At 41.4% G+C, this 24,118-nt stretch overlaps 1 protein-coding gene across 1 annotated transcript in view; it reads left to right on the top strand.

Annotated features, from left to right (window-relative positions):
• Positions 1–23,095, top strand: part of Ube2u (ubiquitin conjugating enzyme E2 U) — an 82,486-nt gene extending 59,391 nt beyond the window's left edge. Inside the window, exons 9-10 of the mRNA XM_021160951.3 lie at positions 20,113–20,210; positions 22,654–23,095. Coding sequence (XP_021016610.1) covers positions 20,113–20,210; positions 22,654–22,859 — 304 coding nt within the window. The 3' untranslated portion in view covers positions 22,860–23,095. The remainder of the gene's footprint in view (positions 1–20,112; positions 20,211–22,653) is intronic.
• Positions 23,096–24,118: the final 1,023 nt, after the last annotated feature.

Genomic DNA, 24,118 nt, shown 5'->3' with positions numbered 1-24,118 from the left:
AAGAGGAAAGCCTTCCCTCCCAGGCCAGTACTTTCTCTCTCTTAGAGACACTTTGTGCCCAGTGCTCTAATCCTCCTTCCCTCTATCTAATTCTGACACCTGATGGTGTTCAACCATCCCCAATTCCTTCCACTTGTCTGTGAAACTGTCCAGGAAATTGGAAAGTATCGGCATGTTGTAAAACTGTAGAAAAGGATTTAAAATATATAAAGCTTAAGCTCTCTGAGGTTGTACTTTTCCTAACAGCTGAGGTTTGAAACTTGGCCTGCAGTACCACAGCCAGGCACCAGAGCAGACTCTGAGCCCCCCCGCCCCCCGGGCAGGGCTGCAGCTGGGAGAAGGTGTGATCCCAAAAAGATGGAGGCAGAAGTGGACTGCAGCAGGCTTGTCTAGCCTGTGAGACTGCTCCATTTCAGAAGAGGGCTGCTGCTCTCCTCTGTGCCATGCGTTTCTGAAGATAAACATATCCAGTTCTGCAAATATCTTTTACTAGACCCTTGATTTCTTTCTGGTCTTCTTGTGGCAGTAACTGGTTTTTCCTGTGGCTTTGTGGCTGTGGCAGAGGATTTGATAGACTTTGACCCAAACAGCACAGCTCTTCTTAGAGCCGCATACAAGGTTCGAGGTCCGTCTGCTCCTGTTTGATTCTGCTCCATCTGAAGTGCTCTGGCCTGTGCTGGTCTCTCTCCTTTCCTTTCCCCTCCCTCACACCTTCATTTTCTCCCTCCCACTCCCTGAGATGCAAGGAAGGAAGATTCTGTTCCTTTTATTAAATTAAATTTTAGCAGAATATTAAATTATATTTTAGTAGAAAAATGAGAAAAAAGACAAGAGATCTCATTACGGCATGTTACCAAAAGTCAGGGTATTTATGAAAGGACAAAATAATTTCACGATTCCCACTATGTGCACAAACCTACTTTTCAGGAGCTTGTTGCAATTTATGGTGATCCTGAAATTGTGGAAGAATCCTTAAATAAGCAATTATTAAGAGTTTTTCCTTTCATGATATTTTGTGCCATTGTGATCTAATCTGTATTTTTTGAGTAATGGCAAACATTTTGTTTTTATAATTGGCTTGGAAATGCTGTCATTGGCGCAGGCTGCCCTTGACCTATCTGGGTCTGACCTTGCTCCCTTGTTTCTCCGGCCTCTGCTTCCCAAGTGCTGCCCCACAGTACAGCTGCAGATAGTCAAATCAAAGAGCAATGGCAGCCAATGGACAGAGCATGCACTGCACAAGCCTGACAACCTCAGTTCCATCCCTGGGCTCCATGAAAGCAGCCTATGGAGAGACCTTATGATACAAGAAATACTGGATGGCTGAATCCATTAGCACATGCCTATAATCCCAGAATTTGAGAAGTGGAGGCACAAAGATCAAGAATTTAAGGTCATTCACAGGCACAGAAAGTTCAAAGCCAGCCAGGGCTCCATCAATCAAACCTTGTCAGAGGGAGAAAATGAATATCGGCTAGATTTAAGAAAGGCCATGTCTAGTCCCCAAGAAACGGCTATCCCAGAACCCCGAGAACCTAAAATGAGCCATGGAAGGTTTAAGCTGAGTCAAAGGCATTGAATTACATGTCAGAGCAAAGCACAACCACATCTAAAGGAAGAGAGGAATGCTCAGAAAACTCCTTCCATACAAAAGGACTGGTTAGGAACGTGAGCAGGAGATTTGAACCCAGAGCAGATGGCACTGACATACTGATGTAGTTAACAGACATGTTAACACGCACATCTGGCCACAGACGGCCATCTCAGACAGACGCAGGAATCCATCGGAGGTTGTATTTTGTCTCAAGTGCTTTGCCTGGGCATTTGTATTTGTAGCTTTACTGATCCGTTGCTTATGTGTTATGACTTCTGGTATCGTGGTTTTATGAGTTTTCGGTGCATGTGTGCGTACTTCTCATGATTTTTCTTTGTTTCTTTTTTTCCTCTGTGTTGGTTTTGTTCTATTCTGTTTTGTTTTCTTATTTACCTGGTTTCTTTTTTTTTTTTTTTTTTTTTTTTTTTTGAGACTGAGAGAGAGAGAGCTAAATAGGTGGGAAGGTGGGAAGGACCTAGGAAGATGAGAAAGGAGAAACCATAATCAGAATGTTATATGGGGGGGGGATTTATTTTCAGTTAAAATAAAACCATGAAGCCGGGCAGTGGTGGTGCACACCTTTAATCCCAGCACTTGGGAGGCAGAGGCAGGCAGATTTCTGAGTTCGAGGCCAGCCTGGTCTACAGAGTGAGTTCCAGGACAGTCAGGATTACACAGAGAAACCCTGTCTTGAAAAACCAAAATAAAAATAAAGTAAAATAAAACCATGAAAAATATGAAGAAATAAATAGAAGACAGGTAAAAGAACAGAGATTATCTATAGATAAACATAAATAAATATGGTAAAAATGCATACTGTATTCAGTGTATATTTGAAATCCCAGCAGTTGGGAGGCTGAGGCAGGGGATTATGACTTTAAGATTAAGATGGATTAAATAGCTCTTGTCTCTAAAAATTTACATGTATGTATTAAACTTTATTGATAAATTAAAATTTATATATAATTGTGTATTTATAACTTGAAATTCCACTAAAATTCCTATTTTATAAACACCCTCTTCTATGGGAAGACTAGAAAATCACTGCAGAAGAAATCTTCCACAAACTTCAAAGTGTACTAAATAATAATAAAAAAAAAAAGACAGGGGCAACATTGAAAATAAAAATCTTAAGCAGGCAGGTAAAAACAAAGCAGAATTGTCACCAGTACATTCAGCCAAGAGAAGAAAGAATATCAGAGATGCACAGGGCTGGCAACACTGCACTCAAATATCCATAAAGGAAAAAAGGACAGGTCCACGGTACCCAGGAACTCTGGGATACAATCAAAAGGCCTAACTAGCCAAGAAACGTTTAATCTGTTCAATGAAATTAGAGTAGAAAAGCTTCAAAATCTAGAAAAATAAGTGGACATTTAAGACCAAGGGGTGCTTAAAACTGCAAAGAGACAAGACCAGAGGCAGAGGTGAGGAACACCTCGTCATGACTTAGTCAAGATGTCAAAAAATAGATGGCAGAGAAGAAACAATGTTAAAAGCTGAAAGGGAGGGAGTAGTGGCATGGCTACATTGGTAAATGTTTACATTCCAAACAAAAGCACCTGGGTTTGGTCCTCAGAACCACTGTAAAAAATGACAGGCATGGTAGCACGTGGTTGTAACTGAGAGCTAGGAACGTAGAGACAGGAGAATTCCTAACCCTCACTGGCATGCCAATGTCACCTTATTGATGAGTTATAGGTCAAGGAAAGTCTCAAAAGACATAAGCTGCATTCCTGAGAATGGCTCCTAAGGTTGTCCTCTGGCCTGCACACATGCGCACACATTCGAGAGGAAAAACGGAAAGCACCAACTGACAAAGAATCCCGTTGTCTTAGTTAGGGTTTTACTGCTGTGAACAGACACCATGACCAAGGCAAGTCTTATAAAAAACAACATTTAATTGGGGCTGGGTTACAGGTTCAGAGGTTCAGTCCATTATCATCAAGGTGGGAGCATGGCAGTATCCAGGCAGGCATGGCGCAGGAGGAGCCGAGAGTTCTATGTCTTCATCCAAAGGCTGCTAGTGGAAGACTGACTTCCAGGCAACTAGGGTGAGGATCTTATACCCACACCCACAGTGACACACCCATTCCAACCAGGTCACACCTATTCCAACAAGGCCACACCTTCAGATGGTGCCGCTCCCTGGTCCAAGGATATACAAACCATCACACCCGTCAAAGCTCTCATTTGCAACCCCCAAAGTCAGGATAATGTGGAGCAAAGCAACGTTATCTCCAGCTCTGGAGGTAACTGATAACCAACAGCACTGTATCCAGCAAATCATCCCTTAAAAGTGAAGAGATTGTAAGGATGTTTCCAGACAAGCACAACTAAGGCAGTTCGTGATCACTGCTCCCAAGCACTGCAGAAGGGACTTTAAAGAAGACTGGGAACAGAGGAATGGAAACAGTATCAGCCAGCAGGGAATTAATGTAACAGTAGATGAATGGAGGAGAGCAGTGAGGACCCCATTCTATCCAGCATGCAGAGCAACACATACCCCACGCTAATAGGGGTGAAACAATAGAACAAGGATCCAAGGATCAGTTAAAAACAACTGACAAGATTATAGGTAATAATAAACACTTTAAAATAATAATCTTAAAGGTAAACAGCCTCAACCCAGCAACAGACACAGACCAAATAACTACCTTAAAATAATAAAATCCAACGATTCATCCATTTTCTGAAATGAAGCACCTCTCTGGCAAAGACAATACAGACTTAGAATCAGAGAATGAGATTCAAACACCAAGCTGTGTGACTATGCTGATATCTGTAAAGTACACTTCTAAGAAACATTAGAGGAGAGAAGAGTCACTAGATGTCGGTAAAAATGGACAAACGTCAAGCTATAGTAACTAGAAATCCATGCGCACCCAGTCTTAGGATGCTCAATTTCATACAGCAAACACTATTGCCCTTAAAAGTCAAACGGGTCCTAATGCATTAATCATGGTTAACCTCGATAGCCCAAAACTTTAGCTGGAACATGCAACAAAGAAACAAAACAGTGTCAGAGTTAAACTACACCTTACATCAAATGGCTTAACAGACAGCTACAGAGTATCCCATGCCACCCATACAAAATAAACATTTGTCTCAGAAGTCCATGGACCCTTCATGAGGACAGATCATATTCTGAGCCACAAAGCAGGTTTTATTAAACATGAAAGATCAAAACAATGCCTTATACCTCATCAGATCACAGGGCCGTGAAAATCTCAGTTCAAGGAAGAAAACTACACGAATAATTGGAGGTGAAACAGTGCACTATTGACAGAGCAGTGAGTCACTGAAAAACATCAGCAAGGAAAACTTTAAAATTTTTTAGAGAATCAAATGCAAGTGAAATGCTACCAAACTTATTCTACCTAAAGTCACCCTTGCATTAAGTGGGAGAAAACAAAAGACATTTCCTAGAGAAATTTGCAGAAGTCATTAGAGGATAGGAAAGAACTTCCACAGTCCCAAGTTGGCCAAATTAATATTTGTGAAAATGACTATATTACCAAAAGTCATCTATAGACTCAACACAAACTCCATCAAAATTCCAATAACACTTAGGGTATGAGGAGCACACAGGGGAGCACATATAAACAAAGTTTAACATATACATTACGCCAATAGATACATATGCAAATGGAACCTAGTGTATGTTGATTTTAACTTGGTATTTTAAAGAACTAGCCTCATATAAACTCCCAGTAGAGAGGGAAAAAGACCAGAAAGGCTGTGGAGCGTGAGTGAGCCTCAAACCTTATGAGACAAAAGAGGATGCAAGATTGGGCCCAGAAGAAGGAACAGAAAGATATTTGAAGCAACTGTTAAGGCTGAAATTTTTCCAAATTTAGTGAAAATCTTACAGTCACATACCACGAAGTTTCATGAGTCCCAAGAAAGGGAACATTAAGAAATACCAAAGTCTACCCTAATCAAATTGCTGAACCCAGAGATAAGAAAGATCTTGCAAAGGTGGCTGGGGTGCATGACTCAGAAGTAAAGTGCTTGTGTGACAAGAATGAGACCCTGTGTTTGAACCCAAGCACCATAAAACACACACACAGGCACACACACACACACACACACACACACACATACACATCACAAACTAGCAAAGGATTTTTTTAAATTTATAAGCAGAGAATGAATGGTAACAATAGCATCATGTCAGGAAACATGAAGGCAAAATATAACGAATGACTAAAATGAATAACCTTTAAGTGCTTGAAACTGTCAAGCCTGGGATTCTGCATCCAATAACTGTGTCTTTCTGAAATAAAGCTCTCAGACCAATAAATCCAATGAACAAATTCCTTGACATGAGACTAATTAAAAATAGACAGCTGAGCAGCAGTGACACTCACCCTTAATCCCAGCCCTCGGGAGGCAGAAGCAGGCAAATCTCTGAGTTGGAGGCCAGCTTGCTCTACAGAACAAATTCCAGGAAAGCCTAGACTACACAGGAAAAACCCTGTCCCCCTAGATTCCACCCACACACACAAAAAAAAAAAAACAGGAAAAAAAGAAAAATAGACAAAAGTGTGTGGGGCAGTCGATGGCACAGCACTATGCAGCATCCGTGAGGCACTGGGTTTGTTGCTCAGTACTGCAGGGAAAAAAGAAAGAAAACAAATGGATAACCTAAATAATCACATACCCAACAAACTGAACGGAGGCCTGAAAATATCGGTACAAAATACTAAGCTCAGACTGTTTCCTGGGAGAATAGTTTTCTGCACAATTAGGAAAATGATTGCAATGTGCACAAAACCTGGGAAAGCCGAGTGCACATAAAGAGGAGTTCAGTGTGACCCATGCACATCAATGCAACAAGAAATAGGAAAGAGCTAGGCATGGCCGCTCTCCCCTGTGATCTTGGACTTAGGAGAGTGAGCCAGGAGGCCAGCCTAGGCTACAGAGTACATAAAAAAAAAATCTGTATCAAAAACCAAACAAAAAAGCAAAACAAAACAAAATTAAGGACAGAGGTATGGAGACCTTCCTCAACTTATCTGTAAACACATCTGTAAAGAATCAACATCACTCTTCCGGTCAGAAAAGCACCGGGATAGCTAGGGCGCAGGGTCGGCTGACACTCGCCAGCTACCCATAACACCCACCACAGGATCTTAAGACTTCTGGTGAGTGGAACACAGCTTCTGCTCCAATCCAATTGCGCGCAGGACCTGAGACTGCATTAGTTAGGGAAGCAGAAACCGGCCTGAGTAGGGCCACAGGCCTCATCCGGCCGGATCAGCACCGGGGTAGCTAGAGTGCAGGGTCGGCTGACACCCGCCAGCTACCCACGACCCCCGCCACAGGATTTTGAGACTGCTGGTGAGTGGAACACAGCTTCTGCTCCAGTCCAATCACGCGGGACCTGAGACTGCTCTGGTTGGGGAGAGAGAAATCCGGCCTACATAGGGCCACAAGCCTCTTCCGGTCAGAAAAGCACCGGGGTAGCGAGGGCGCAGGGTCGGCTGACACTTGCCAGCTACCCACAACACCCGCCACAGGATCTTAAGACTTCTGGTGAGTGGAACACAGCTTCTGCTCCAATCCAATTGCGCGCGGGACCTGAGACTGCATTAGTTAGGGAAGCAGAAAACCGGCCTGAGTAGGACCACAGGCCTCTTCCGGCTGGACCAGCACCGGGGTACTGCCAGCTACCCACGACCCCCACCACAGGATTTTGAGACTGCTGGTGAGTGGAACACAGCTTCTGCTCCAATCTTTAAACAGTGACAACGACAACAACTAACCCCAGAGATTACCAGATGGCGAAAGGTAAACGTAATAATCTTACTAACAGAAACCAAGACCACTCACCATCATCAGAACCCAGCACTCCCACTTCGCCCAGTCCAGGGCACCCCAACACACCGGAAAAGCTAGACACGGATCTAAAAGCATATCTCATGATGATGGTAGAGGACATCAAGAAGGACTTTAATAACACACTTAAAGAAATACAAAGGAACACTGGTAAACAGGTAGAAGACAGTAAAGAGGAAGCACAAAAATCCCTTAAAGAACTGCAGGAGAACACTGCTAAAGAGTTACAAATCCTTAAAGAAAAACAGGATAACCTAATCAAACAGGTAGAATACCTTAATGAAAAACAGGAAAACACATCCAAACAGATGATGGAAATGAACAAAATCATACTAGACCTAAAAAGGGAAGTAGACACAATAAAGAAAACCCAAAATGAGGCAACACTGGAGATAGAAACCCTAGGAAAGAAATCTGGAACCATAGATACCAGCATCAGCAACACAATACAAGAGATGGAAGAGAGAATCTCAGGTGCAGAAGATTCCATAGAGAACATCGGCACAACAATCAAGGAAAATGTAAAATGCAAAAAGATCCTAACTCAAAACATCCAAGAAATACAGGACACAATGAGAAGACCAAACCTACGGATAATAGGAGTGGATGAGAATGAAGATTTTCAACTCAAAGGACCAGCAAACATCTTCAACAAAATTATAGAAGAAAACTTCCCAAATCTAAAGAAAGAGATGCCCATGAACATACAAGAAGCCTACAGAACTCCAAATAGACTGGACCAGAAAAGAAATACCTCCTGACACATAATAATCAGAACAACAAATGCACTAAATAAAGATAGAATACTAAAAGCAGTAAGAGAAAAAGGCCAAGTAACATATAAAGGCAAGCCTATCAGAATTACACCAGATTTCTCACCAGAGACTATTAAGCCAGAAGATCCTGGACAGATGTTATACAGACACTAAAAGAAAACAAATTCCAGCCCAGGCTACTATACCCAGCCAAACTCTCAATTAACATAGATGGAGAAACCAAAGTATTCCACGACAAAACCAAATTCACACATTATCTCTCCACGAATCCAGCCCTTCAAAGGATAATCACAGAAAAAAACCAATACAAGGACAGGAACCACGCCCTAGAAACAACAAGAAGGTAATCCCTCAACAAACCTAAAAGAAGACAGCCACAAGAACAGAATGCCAACTTTAACAACAAAAATAACAGGAAACAACAATTACTTTTCCATAATACCTCTTAATATCAATGGACTCAACTCCCCGATAAAAAGACATAGACTAACAAACTGGCTACACAAACAAGACCCAACATTTTGCTGCTTACAGGAAACTCATCTCAGAGAAAAAGATAGACACTACCTCAGAATGGAAGGCTGGAAAACAATTTTCCAAGCAAATGGTATAAAGAAACAAACTGGAGTAGCCATTCTAATATCTGATAAGATTGACTTCCAACCCAAAGTCATTAAAAAAGACAGGGAGGGACACTTCATACTCATCAAAGGTAAAATCCTCCAAGAGGAACTATCAATCCTGAATATCTATGCTCCAAATACAAAGGCAGCCACATTCATTAAAGAAACTTTAGTAAATCTCAAAGCACACATTGCACCTCATACAATAATAGTGGGAGACTTCAACACACCACTTTCACCAATGGACAGATCATGGAAACAGAAACTAAACAGGGACACAGTGAAACTAACAGAAGTTATGAATCAAATGGATCTGGCAGATATGTACAGAACATTCTATCCTAAAACAAAAGGATATACCTTCTTCACAGCACCTCATGGTATCTTCTCCAAAATTGACCACATAATTGGTCACAAAACAGGCCTCAACAGATACAAAAATATTGAAATTGTCCCATGCATCCTATCAGATCACCATGGACAAAGGCTGATCTTCAATAACAAAATAAATAATAGAAAGCCAACCTTCACGTGGAAACTGAACAACACTCTTCTCAATGATACCTTGGTCAAGGAAGGAAAAAAGAAAGAAATTAAGGACTTTTTAGAGTTCAATGAAAATGCAGCCACAACATAACCAAACTTATGGGACGCAATGAAAGCATTTCTAAGAGGAAAACTCATAGCTCTGAGTGCCTCCAAAAGGAAACTAGAGAGAGCACACATTAGCAGCTTGACAACATACCTAAAAGCACTAGAACAAAAGGAAGCAAATTCACCCAAGAGGAGTAGACAGCAGGAAATAATCAAACTCAGGGGCGAAATCAACAAAGTGGAAACAAGAAGAACTATTCAAAGAATCAACCAATCAAGGAGCTGGTTCTTTGAGAAAATCAACAAGATAGATAAACCCTTAGCCAGACTCACTAGAGGGCACAGGGAAAGCATCCTAATTAACAAAATCAGAAATGAAAAAGGAGACATAACAACAGATCCTGAAGACATCCAAAACACCATCAGATCCTTCTACCAAAGGCTATACTCAACAAAACTGGAGAACCCGGATGAAATGGAGAAGTTCCTAGACAGATACCAGGTACCAAAGTTGAATCAAGATCAGGTTAATGATCTAAACAGCCCTGTATCCCCCAAAGAAATAGAAGCAGTCATTAATAGTCTCCCAACTAAAAAAAGCCCAGGACCAGATGGGTTTAGTGCAGAGTTCTATCAGACCTTCAAAGAAGATCTAATCCCAGTTCTTCACAAACTATGCCACAAAATAGAAACAGAAGGTACTCTACCCAACTCATTCTATGAAGCCACAATTACTCTGATACCTAAACCACAAAAAGACCCAACAAAGATAGAAAACTTCAGACCAATATCCCTTATGAATATTGATGCAAAAATCCTCAATAAAGTTCATGCTAACCGAATCCAAGAACACATCAAAACAATCATCCATCCTGACCAAGTAGGTTTCATCCCAGGGATGCAGGGATGGTTCAACATACGGAAATCCATCAACGTAATCCAGTATATAAACAAACTCAAAGACAAAAACCACATGGTCATCTCGTTAGATGCGGAAAAAGCATTTGACAAGATCCAACACCCATTCATGATAAAAGTCTTGGAAAGATCAGGAATTCAAGGCCCATACCTAAACATGATAAAAGCAATCTACAGCAAACCAGTAGCCAACATCAAAGTAAATGGTGAGAAGCTTGAAGCAATCCCTCTAAAATCAGGGACTAGACAAGGCTGTCCACTTTCTCCATACCTATTCAACATTGTACTTGAAGTCCTAGCCAGAGCAATTCGACAACAAAAGGAGATCAAAGGGATACAAATTGGAAAAGATGAAGTCAAAATATCACTTTTTGCAGATGATATGATAGTATATATAAGTGACCCTAAAAATTCCACCAGAGAACTCCTAAGCCTGATAAACAGCTTCGGTGAAGTAGCTGGATATAAAATTAACTCAAACAAATCAATGGCCTTTCTCTACACAAAGAATAAACAGGCTGAGAAAGAAATTAGGGAAACAACACCCTTCTCAATAGTCACAAATAATATAAAATATCTTGGCGTGACTCTAACTAAGGAATTGAAAGATCTGTATAATAAAAACTTCAAGTCTCTGAAGAAAGAAATTATAGAAGATCTCAGAAGATGGAAAGATCTCCCATGCTCATGGATTGGCAGGATCAACATTGTAAAAATGGCTATCTTGCCAAAAGCAATCTACAGATTCAATGCAATCCCCATCAAAATTTCAAATCAATTCTTCAACGAATTAGAAAGTGCAATCTGCAAATTCATCTGGAATAACAAAAAACCTAGGATAGCAAAAACTCTTCTCAAGGATAAAAGAACCTCTGGTGGAATCACCATGCCGGACCTAAAGCTCTACTACAGAGCAATTGTGATAAAAACTGCATGGTACTGGTATAGTGACAGACAAATAGACCAATGGAATAGAATTGAAGACCCAGAAATGAACCCACACACCTATGGTCACTTGATCTTCGACAAGGGAGCTAAAAACATCCAGTGGAAGAAAGACAGCATTTTCAACAAATGGTGCTGGCACAACTGGTTGTTAACATGTAGAAGAATGCGAATCGATCCATTCCTATCTCCTTGTACTAAGGTCAAGTCTAAGTGGATCAAGGAACTTCACATAAAACCAGAGACACTGAAACTTATAGAGGAGAAAGTGGGGAAAAGCCTTGAAGACATGGGCACAGGGGAAAAATTCCTGAATAGAACAGTAATGGCTTGTGCTGTAAGATCGAGAATTGACAAGTGGGACCTCATGAAACTACAAAGCTTCTGCAAGGCTAAAGACACCATCAATAAGACAAAAAAACCACCAACAGATTGGGAAAGGATCTTCACCTATCCTAAATCAGATAAGGGACTAATATCCAATATATATAAAGAACTCAAGAAGGTGGACTCCAGAAAGTCAAATAACCCCATTAAAAAATGGGGCTCAGAACTGAACAAAGAATTCTCACCTGAGGAATACCGAATGGCAGAGAAGCACCTGAAAAAATGTTCAACATCCTTAATCATCAGGGAAATGCAAATCAAAACAACCCTCACACCAGTCAGAATGGCTAAGATCAAAAATTCAGGTGACAGCAGATGCTGGCGAGGATGTGGAGAAAGAGGAACACTCCTCCATTGTTGGTGGGATTGCAAGCTTGTACAACCACTCTGGAAATCAGTCTGGCGGTTCCTCAGAAAATTGGACATAATTCTACCGGAGGATCCAGCAATACCTCTCCTCGGCATATATCCAGAAGATGTCCCAACCGGTAAAAAGGACACATGCTCCACTATGTTCATAGCAGCCCTATTTATAATAGCCAGAAGCTGGAAAGAACCCAGATGTCCCTCAACAGAGGAATGGATACAGAAATTATGGTACATTTACACAATGGAGTACTACTCAGCTATTAAAAAGAATGAATTTATGAAATTCCTAGCCAAATGGATGGACCTGGAGGGCATCATCTTGAGTGAAGTAACACAATCACAAAAGAACTCACACAATATGTATTCACTGATAAGTGGATATTAGCCCAAAACTTAGGATACCCAAGATATAAGATACAATTTGCTAAACGCATGGAACTCAAGAAGAATGAAGACCAAAGTGTGGACACTGTGCCCCTTCTTAGAATTGGGAACAGAACACCCAGGGAAGGAGCTACAGAGACAAAGTTCGTAGCTGTGATGAAAGGATGGACCATTTAGAGACTGCCGTATCCAGGGATCCGTCCCATAATCAGCTTCTAAACGCTGACACCATTGCATACACTAGCAAGATTTTGCTGAAAGGACCCAAATATAGCTGTCTCTTGTGAGACAATGCCGGGGCCTAGCAAACACAGGAGTGGATGTTCACAGTCAGCTATTGGATGTATCACAGGGCTCCCAATGGAGAAGCTAGAGAAAGTACCCAAGGAGCTAAAGGGATCTACAACCCTATTGTTGGAATAACATGATGTCCTAACCAGAACCCCGGAGCTCTTGTCTCTAGCTGCATATGTATCGAAAGATGACCTAGTCGGCCATCAATGGAAAGAGAGGCCCATTGGACTTGCAAACTTTATATGCCCCAATATAGGGGAATGCCAGGGCCAAAAGAATGGGAATGGGTGGGTAGGGAAGTGGGGGGCGCTATGGGGGACTTTTGGGATAGCATTGGAAATGTAATTGAGGAAAATATGTAATAAAAATATTAAAAATCAAAAAAAAAAGAATAAACAGGCTGAGAAAGAAATTAGGGAAACAACACCCTTCTCAATAGTCACAAATAATATAAAATACCTTAGCGTATTGGATGGATCCCTGGATATGGCAGTCTCTAGATAGTCCATCCTTTTGTCTCAGCTCCAAACTTTGTCTCTGTAACTCCTTCCATGGGCGTTTTCTTCCCAATTCTAAGAAGGGGCAACGTGTCCACACTTTGGTCTTCATTCTTCTTGAGTTTCATGTGTTTTGCAAATTGTAACTTATATCTTGGGTATTCTAAGTTTCTGGGCTAATATCCACTTATCAGTGAGTACATATCATGTGAGTTCTTTTGTGATTGCGTTACCTCACTCAGGATAATGCCCTCCAGGTCCAACCATTTGCCTAGGAATTTCATAAATTCATTCTTTTTAATAGCTGAGTAGTACTCCATTGTGTAAATGTACCACATTTTTTGTATCCATTCCTCTGTTGAGGGGCATCTGGGTTCTTTCCAGCTTCTGGCTATTATAAATAAGGCTGCTATGAACATAGTGGAGCATGTGTCCTTCTTATCGGTTGGAACATCTTCTGGATATATGCTCAGGAGAGGTATTGCTGGATCCTCCGGTAGAATTATGTCCAATTTTCTAAGGAACCGCCAGACTGATTTCCAGAGTGGTTGTACAAGCTTGCAATCCCACCAACAATGGAGGAGTGTTCCTCTTTCTCCACATCCTCGCCAGCATCTGCTGTCACCTGAATTTTTGATCTTAGCCATTCTGACTGGTGTGAGATGGAATCTCAGGGTTGTTTTGATTTGCATTTCCCTAATGATTAAGGATGCTGAACATTTTTTCAGGTGTTTCTCAGGCATTCCATATTCCTCAGGTGAGAATTCTTTGTTTAGCTCTGAGCCCCATTTTTTAATGGGGATATTTGATTTTCTGGAGTCCACCTTCTTGAGTTCTTTATATACATTGCATATTAGTCCCCTATCTGATTTAAGATAGGTAAAGATCCTTTCCCAATCTGTTGGTGGCCTTTTTGTCAAATGATGGTGTCTTTTGCCTTACAGAAGCTTTGCAGTTTTATGAGGTCTCATTTGTCAATTCTCGATCTTACAGCACAAACCATTGCTGTTCTATTCAGGAAATTTCCCCCTGTGCCCATATATTCGAGGCTTTTCCCCACTCTCTCCTCTATAAGTTTCAGTGTGTGGGTTCATTTCTGGGTCTTCAATTCTATTCCATTGGTCTACTTGTCTGTCACTATACCAGTATCATGCAGTTTTTTTTAATCACAATTGCTCTGTAGTAAAGCTTTAGGTCAGGCATGTTGATTCCACCAGAGGTTCTTTTATCCTTGAAAAGAGTTTTTGCTATCCTAGGTTTTTTGTTATTCCAGATGAATTTGCAGATTGATTGCTCTTTCTAATTCGTTGAAGAATTGAGTTGGAATTTTGATGGGGATTGCATTGAATCTGTAGATTGTTTTTGGCAAGATAGCCATTTTTACTATGTTGATCCTGCCAGTTCATGAGCATGAGAGATCTTTCCATCTTCTGAGATCTTCTTAAATTTCTTTCTTCAGAGACTTGAAGTTCTTATCATAAAGATCTTTCACTTCCTTAGTTAGAGTCATGCCAAGGTATTTTATATTATTTGTGACAATTGAGAAGGGTGTTGTTTCCCTCATTTCTTTCTTAGCCTGTTTATTCTTTGTGTAGAGAAAGGCCATTGACATGTTTGAGTTAATTTTATATACAGCTACTTCACCGAAGCTGTTTATCAGGTTTAGGAGTTCTCTGGTGGAATTTTTAGGATCACTTATATATACTATCATATCATCTGCAAAAAGTGATATTTTGACTTCTTCCTTTCCAAATTGTATCCCCTTGATCTCCTTTTGTTGTCGAATTGTTCTGGCTAGGACTTCAAGTACAATATTGAATAGGTAGGGAGAAAGTGGGCAGCCTTTTCTAGTCCCTGATTTTAGTGGGATTGCTTCTAGATTCTCACCATTTACTTTGATGTTGGCTACTGGTTTGCTGTAGATTGCTTTTATGATGTTTAGGTATGGGCCTTGAGTTCCTGATTTTTCCAAGACTTTTATCATGAATGGGTATTGGATTTTGTCAAATGTTTTCTCCACGTCTAAGGAGATGATCATGTGGTTTTTGTCTTTGAGTTTGTTTATATAATGGATAAGGTAATGGATTTCCATATATTAAACCATCCCTGCATCCCTGGAATAAAACCTACTTGGTCAGGATGGATAATTGTTTTAATGTGTTCTTGGATTCGGTTAGCGAGAATTTTATTGAGTATTTTTGCATTGATATTCATAAGGGAAACTAGTCTGAAGTTCCCTATCTATGTTGGATCTTTCTGTGGTTTAGGTATCAGAGTAATTGTGGCTTCATAGAATGAGTTGGGTAGAGTACCTTCTACTTCTATTTTGTGGAATAGTTTGTGCAGAACTGGAATTAGATCCTCTTTGAAGGTCTGATAGAACTCTGCACTAAACCCATCTGGTCCTGGGCTTTTTTTGGTTGGGAGACTATTAATGACTGCTTCTATTTCTTTAGGGGATATGGGACTGTTTAGATCATTAACTTGATCCTGATTTCACTTTGGTACCTGGTATCTGTCTAGAAATTTGTCCATTTCGTCCAAGTTTTCCAGTTTTGTTGAGTATAGCCTTTTGTAGAAGGATCTGATGGTGTTTTGGATTTCTTCAGGGTTTGTTGTTATGTCTCCCTTTTCATTTCTGATTTTGCTAATTAGAATGCTGTCCCTGTGCCCTCTAGTGAGTCTGGCTAAGGGTTTATCTATCTTGTTGATTTTCTCAAAGAACCAGCTCCTTGTTTGGTTGATTCTTTGAATAGTTCTTGTTTCCACTTTGTTGATTTCACCCCTGAGTTTGATTATTTCCTGCTGTCTACTCCTCTTGGGTGAATTTGCTTGCTTTTTTTCTAGAGCTTTTAGGTGTGTTGCCAAGCTGCTAGTGTGTGCTCTCTCTAGTTTCTTTTTGGAGGAACTCAGAGCTATGAATTTCCCTCTTAGAAATGCTTTCATTGTGTCCCATAAGGTTGGGTAAGTTGTGGCTTCATTTTCATTAAACTCTAAAAAGTCTTTAATTTCTTTCTTTATTCCTTCCTTGACCATGGTATCATTGAGAAGAGTGTTGTTCATTTTCCACGTGAATGTTGGCTTTCCATTATTTATGTTGGTATTGAAGATCAGCCTTAGTCCATGGTGATCTGATAGGATGCATGGGACAATTTCAATATTTTTGTATCTGTTGAGGCCTGTTTTGTGACCAATTATGTGGTCAATTTTGGAGAAGGTACCATGAGATGCTGAGAAGAAGGTATATCCTTTTGTTTAAGGATAGAATGTTCTGTAGATATCTGCCAGATCCATTTGATTCATAACTTCTGTTAGTTTCACTGTGTCCCTGTTTAGTTTCTGTTTCCACGATCTGTCCATCGATGAAAGTGGTGTGTTGAAGTCTCCCACTATTATTGTGTGAGGTGCAATGTGTGCTTTGAGCTTTACTAAAGTGTCTTTAATGAATGTGGCTGCCCTTGCATTTGGAGCATAGATATTCAGAATTGAGAGTTCATCTTGGAGGATTTTACCTTTGATGAGTATGAAGTGTCCCTCCTTGTCTTTTTTGATAACGTTGGGTTGGAAGTCGATTTTATTCGATATTAGAATGGCTACTCCAGCTTGTTTCTTCATACCATTTGCTTGGAAAATTGTTTTCCAGCCTTTCACTTTGAGGTAGTGTCTGTCTTTTTCCCTGAGATGGGTTTCCTGTAAGCAGCAGAATCTTGGGTCCTGTTTGTGTAGCCAGTTTGTTAGTCTATGTCTTTTTATTGGGGAATTGAGTCCATTGATATTAAGAGATATTAAGGAAAAGTAATTGTTGCTTCCTATTATTTTTGTTGTTAGAGTTGGCATTCTGTTTTTGCAACTGTCTTCTTTTTGGTTTGTTGAGGGATTACTTTCTTGCTTTTTCTAGGGTGTGGTTTCTGTCCTTGTATTGTTTTTTTTCTGTTATTATCCTCTGAAGGGCTGGATTTGTGGAAAGATAATGTGTGAATTTGGTTTTGTCGTGGAATACTTTGGTTTCTCCATCTATGTTAATTGAGAGTTTGGCTGAGTATAGTAGCCTGGGCTGGCATTTGTGTTCTCTTAGTATCTGTATAACATCTGTCCAGGATCTTCTGGCTTTCATAGTCTCTGGTGCAAAGTCTGGTGTAATTCTGATAGGCCTGCCTTTATATGTTACTTGACCTTTTTCCCTTACTGCTTTTAATATTCTATCTTTATTTAGTGCATTTGCTGTTCTGATTATTATGTGTCGGGAGAAATTTCTTTTCTGGTCCAGTCTATTTGGAGTTCTGTAGGCTTCTTGTATGTTCATGGGCATCTCTTTCTTTAGGTTTGGGAAGTTTTCTTCTATAATTTTGTTGAAGATATTTGCTGGCCCTTTAAGTTGAAAATCTTCATTCTCATCTACTCCTATTATCCGTAGGTTTGGTCTTCTTATTGTGTCCTATATTTCCTGGATGTTTTGAGTTAGGATCTTTTTGCATTTTGTATTTTCTTTGATTGTTGTGCCGATGTTCTCTATGGAATCTTCTGCACCTGAGATTCTCTCTTCCATCTCTTGTATTCTGTTGCTGATGCTCACATCAATGGTTCTAGATTTCTTTCCTAGGGTTTCTATCTCCAGCGTTGCCTCACTTTGGGTTTTCTTTATTGTGTCTACTTCTCTTTTTAGGTCTTGGATGGTTTTATTCAATTCCATCACCTGTTTGGTAGTGTTTTCCTGCAATTCTTTAAGGGATTTTTGTGCTTCCTCTTTAAGGTCTTCTACCTGTTTAGCAGTGTTCTCCTGTATTTCTTTAAGTGAGTTATGAAAGTCCTTCTTGAAGTCCTCTACCATCATCATGAGATATGCTTTTAAATCAGGGACTATCTTTTCAGGTGTGTTGGGGTGCCCAGGACTGGGTGGGGTGAGAGTGCTGTATTCTGCTGATGGTGAGTGGTCTTTGTTTCTGTTAGTAAGAGTCTTAAGTTTGCCTTTCGCCATCTGGTAATCTCTGGAGATAGTTGTTGTAGTTGTCTCTGGTTAGAGCGTGTTCCTCAGGTGATTCTGTTAGCCTCTATCAGCAGACCTGGGAGCTAGATCTCTCCTGAGTTTCAGTGTTCAGAGTACTCTCTGCAGGCAAGCTCTCCTCTTGCAGGAAAGGTGCCCAGATATCTGCTGTTCGAACCTGCCTCCTGGCAGAAGTTGTGATTCACTCACCAGAGGTCTTAAGATCCCGTGGAGGGTCCCATGGGTACCTTGCGGGTGCCTGAAGATTCTGCGCCCGAGGTACCCTGGTGCTGGTGTGAACCGGAAGGGACTTGTGACCCTGATCAGGCCAGGTTTTCTGCTTCCCTAATTAATGCAATCTCAGGTCCCATGTGATTGGATTGGAGCAGAAGGTGTGTTCCACTCACCAGAGGTCTTAAGAACCCGTGGAGGGTCCTTTGGGTACCTTGCGGGTGTCCACAGACTCTGTGCCCAAGGTACCCTGGTGCTGGCGTGGACCGAAAGGGCTCCTTTCTTTATCCTTTCTCTGGCTGCATCTCAGGGGAAGACTTTGTTTCAAAAGCAATATCTGCTGATATAGCTAGTTACAGCAAACCCACACCAAACTGAGGGGTGTCCTACATCCAATACTCTGCTCTTGTGAGAAGAGAAGAGAGTTGGACACAGTGGCATACATCTGAAATCCCAGCATTCAAGAGACTGAGGCAGGAATAGATGGAGTTTGAGGCATGCCTGAACCTTGCTCTGTGTGTGTGTGTGTGTGTGTGTGTGTGTGTGTGTGTGAGAGAGAGAGAGAGAGAGAGAGAGAGAGAGAGAGAGAGAGAGAGAGAGAGAGAACAGAGACATGTCAGGGAAAGTAGTTGTGTAACAGAGTGGACACAGAAGTTGAAGGATTTCTAGGAGCTAGTAGAAGCTGACCAGAAGCAAGAGGATTCTTTTGGATTCTTGCCTGGAACCTTCAGGGTTTAAACCCTGACCTCTGTCCTCTCAAGCTGTATGAGGATAAATGTCTGCTGTAGTAGTTCTTTTAGCCATGGTTCAGTTATCCAAAGCCAACCACAGTCTAAAAATATTAAGTAGAAAAAATAATAGTCCTTCAAATACATGCATTCTGAGTAACATGATAGAATCTGATAGCCTGCCTTCCCATCCAGAGTGAGACCTGGCCCTCAGTCCACCACTTCACACACAATCCACACATGTCACTCAGCAGCTGGGTTATCACTCACTGTTATAGCATCTCAGGAAGCCCTTGTTGTCCTCAACAGTAACCTCCAAAGCATACAGGTAATGATGTGGTAATTTGGACATGCCAAAGAAGCTATAGACTGCTTCCTGTAAGGATAGTTTTGGGCTCTATCAGCAAAGGAAAACCGTGTGGAGGTCACCAGGGTTGAATCTTCTATTTGTGAAAAGAGAAAAAGAAATGTGTCTGAGTGTCAGTGCTCCTCCCTGCACAAGTCAGGTTGTCAAGTCAAGGCATACATGTATTAAATGTAGAAGCTGTACACACAGGCCCTGGCACTAGCCTTGGTTCCAGGCATCCACTGGGGGTCCAGGACATATGTAGGACAGGGGAAAGGGGAACATTTAAAGACAAGTCTGTGGTCATTTCTCATCGTGGCCCTTGCTATGCTGCACTGCATGCTGGTTTTACCTTTTTAATATGACAGCATTTGACATATTACTCCCCTGTATTTGTTTCTCTGACTGCTGCTCCTCTGGAAAGCACACACTGAAATAATGTCATTGCTGGTCAACGCTCAGAATGACACCATGTCCCAAGCCCGTCGTTCCCAGCCCATGTTCTTCTATGTTTCTGTTTCATTCAACCTGTTTGGTTAACATCCTCAAATGGGATGCACTGCCCATCGTTTATGGATGCCTCTCTTTTCCTCTTTTGCAGGTTTGCACTCTCAAAGTGGCAGACTGCTAGGAAAAAAATAATGGCTCAGGAAAAGAGCAATCACTACAACCAAGTGATAGGTACCTACCCATCTCCAAGTAAGTTGTACTCAGCTTGTTTTGTTTAGTTTTTATATCTAAGTGGTTATTTATAATAATAAAGTTAAATTATTGCTCAACTCAAATATGTTTGAGTGCATGAGACTTAAAAAGTGTGCTTTAACTCTACCGAAAACAGTTCAATAAACCAAGTACACAGTAATTGAAGGTTTTAAAATTGGACTCCTTTTTATATTTTCAAGCTCACTATGCTTCTTGATATATGAATACACAATTTGAGAAGTTAAGGTTAAAGTTTCAAACTGTGGCAAATAAAGTAGCCAGAGCCAAAAGTGCCTGGAAACCGACTCCTGATATTCGCTGTAGATGCAGAGATACAGACAGCATGGTTGAAAAGGAAAAACGTAGTGTTAGCCATAAGTTTAGGTGTTTACAAATCAGTATTTTTCAGTGAAAATAGGTGTACTTGGGATAATGAAATGTAGGTCATGAGAGGGTAAGAGAGTTGGTAACTAAAACAGAAGTCACCTAGGAAGGAGACAGCTGGACATGTCAGGTCACAGGACTTAGGACTAAACTCCATGCTGTTTGCTTGGGAGTCAGCTCCTTCACTCTCAGCTAGAGCCTTATTCCCAGAGGAGGTTCTGTAAGTATTCTTTCTAATAACTGGAGTCTCACAGGAGTCTCGTGACTTCGTGGCCCAGTGTATGCAGAGATCCCTTGTAGACTAGAAGGTACTAAAAACCATTATCAAAGTTGCTGCCACAAAGTATTTGTTAAACAGTCTCAGTATATGAATGCCAGACACAACAGCAGGCTTCACTCTGCAGTTCTCCAAGGAGTCCACACCATCCCCCATTCTCCCCCACTGCTTCTCACTGTCCCTCACTGACTTCCTTTTTCTTGCCTCAGCAGTAACTTCTCCTCCTCCTCCTCCCAGTACACTCAGAGTTCCTCCTTTGAGCGACTGTCTGTCCTGTCACCTCCTTTTATAACTCCCCACATACGAAAGAACCCATAAGGGCCAGTAAGACAGAGTCCCTCCAGCCTTCTCTGCTTTTTTCCTGAGGGCCCTACTATCTACGCAGTCTCTGCCTTCCAGCAGTGCCACCATTTTCAAATGGAGATGAGGTCACTTATCGAAGTCATTAGGTATCCTGTCTGTCCTATGGTATCTGCCTGTCCACATGGTGTCTGCTCATGCCTTGTCAGACTGACCCAGCTCACATCTGCTGTTGTGAGCAGATTTCAAATTCTTTTATCACCTTCCCATTTCCTTTGCAGTGAAATGGAGGCTCTTTGATGGTCTCTGTCTGTCTGTCTTTTTCAGTGATACCTCTTACCCTTGTCTCTCCATCTCTTCATTCTCTGCATTATTTTAATGTTTGGAAAAGCATACTGTTTCTTCACATTCCACTCCAAACACAATTCCCTCCTTTCAACATTCCAGCACTGTGACATCCTTTCCCAGACAACTAGGATACAGGATGAGCATCGCTAGTGCCAGAAAAGCTCCAGAACTTTTGAGTGTCAATATACCTTATCATTCCATGTATAAAAGTATTTAACACATTGTATGAAATTACCTTCAGGTATTCATTCTTTCCCCTCCTCCCCCCCAAGTACAAATAAGTTCTGTGTTTAAGCTTGGGCCGTCACAAGATATTTCGTTATGTATAGTTAGATATTCCAAAAATCCAAAACACCTCTGATTTTCCATATGTCTCACAAGGCATCCTCAGCCCATCCCAGCCTCTCTGGAAGTTCTCCAAGAGCTCTTATAGCACTTCTCTCTTGATCTTGCAGTCCTAAGGCTTCTGTTGCTGTACAACAAACAAATTACCACAGCACACGCTTGCCATTTCACAGTATCTATGTACCAGGAATTTCAGGATGTCTTAGCCAATCCCCTGCTCATGGTGTCATAAGGCTTGTGATAACCTTGAAGCTGGGGCTGAGAAAGAATTCACCTTCAGTCTCAACAAGGTAGCTGGCAGAATACCTTTTCCTAAAATATGACTGTAAGCCAGCACATATGTCGTCAGCTGGACAAATTAACGAGTAACGAAAAGGTTGAGAGAGAAGGAAAGTGAGTAGGACAAAGACTGCTGTAAAATGTGTCATTTACAAAGTTTTAAATGGGAGGAGGGCTCCACAGTTAAGAGATCTTACCACCATTACTACAACAGTTGCTACCAGCACCCATGTAGGGCAGCTCAGCACCCATGAAGGGCAGCTCACAGCCATCTGGAGCTGTAGCTCCAGCTCCAGGGAACCCAACATTCTCCTCTGGTTGTATAGGCACTGCATTCGCATCCATATACATAAACACACACATGCATGCACATATACCAATAAAATATTTTCTACAAAAGGGACGTTTAAAGGTTGTATGCCATCATTCAGATGATTGTTAGCATTAGATCTCTCATTTTTCCCACTAAGTCCCATAAACTTCTGTTTTTCGTGTTTCCCACTATAGGTGAACTTTCTTTTGAATATGAAATAGAAGAAGAAGAACCAAGGCTTTATCAAATACCTCAGGAGTGGCCAGAAGAACAGGATTCAAAAGAATCCTGGGAAGAGGAAGCAGACCACCTGGTCTCCTGGACCAATGGTCTTGATGAAGAATCTTTGAACTATGAGTACTTTGACAACGTAAAGAACTATGAGAACTTGGGCAACTAACACACAAGGACTTTACACACTGCCCTATTACAGTGCAGTCTCAGGGAACAGTTGTAAGAGATGCTCAGGACCTGGCTTCTGCTCTCTACCCCAGTTGATCTCATCTTTCTGGACGCACAAAATAGAAAATACAAGTATAAGCCAATGAACGTGTTGTTGCTCTGGGTTTTTCAAACTCTATTACTGTTTGAAAGTGATTAGTCAAAATTAAGTGCTTACTTCAATGTTATGTCAATGCTGTTATACATATTCCCACAATCCATTGGGTACCGGAACTAAGTTGTCGTGTTGTTGTTGTTTTTGTTGTTGATGTTGTTGTTGTTCTTCTTCTTCTTCTTCTTCTTCTCCTTCTCCTTCTCCTTCTCCTTCTCCTCCTCCTCCTCCTCCTCCTCCTTCTCCTCCTCCTCCTCCTTCTCCTCCTTCTCCTCCTTTTTCTTCTCCTCCTCCTCCTCCTCCTTCTTCTTCTTCTCCTCCTTCTCCTTCTTCTCCTTCTTCTCCTCCTCCTCCTCCTCCTTCTTCTTCTCCTCCTTCTCCTCCTTCTCCTTCTTCTTCTCCTTCTCCTCCTCCTCCTTCTCCTCCTTCTCCTCCTTCTCCTCCTTTTCCTTCTTCTTCTCCTCCTCCTCCTTCTTCTTCTTCTCCTCCTCCTCGTTGTCCTTCTTCTCCTCCTTCTCCTTCTTCTCCTTCTCCTCCTTCTTCTTCTTCTCCTCCTCCTCCTTCTTCTCCTTCTCCTTCTCCTTCTTCTTTTTAATTTATATGAGTACACTGTAGCTGTCTTCAGATACACCAGAAGAGGGCATCAGATTGCATTACAAATGGTTTTGAGCTACCATGTGGTTGCTGGGAATTGAACTCAGGACCTCTTAAACACCGAACCATCTCTCCAGCCCTGGATCTAAGTTCTTACCAGCAACAGATGGGTCAGGAAAAATGCTGAGGAGGAAAGGAAGGACAGGCATTTCAGAGACTGGACATAACCCAAGTAAAGGTACCGTGACTTTGCCTGCACCTGCCTAGGTTCTTGTGTATTCTGTAATCAAGGAAGGAGACACCACAACCACTCTTCAGGTTTCTTATACTGTCCACTTATATCTAACTATCTCCTTTGTTCTCTGTCTTTTTTTTTTTTACTGCCTCAGCTTGTACACAGGCCATGACTCTTCTATGACATGTGGCCTGCGGCCCTCCTTCCCTCACATACTCCCTAAGTCAGACATGTTGATGGCAGCTGTCACTGTATTCTTCATTCCTTCAGTCCATGT

Source organism: Mus caroli, unplaced genomic scaffold (assembly GCF_978045245.1).
Source record: "Mus caroli unplaced genomic scaffold, Mus_caroli_1 scaffold_6, whole genome shotgun sequence".
In the NCBI taxonomy this organism is placed as follows: domain Eukaryota; kingdom Metazoa; phylum Chordata; class Mammalia; order Rodentia; family Muridae; genus Mus; species Mus caroli.
The sequence above is the reverse complement of the archived record's forward strand: the minus strand, read 5'-3'. Positions and strand labels throughout refer to the sequence as shown.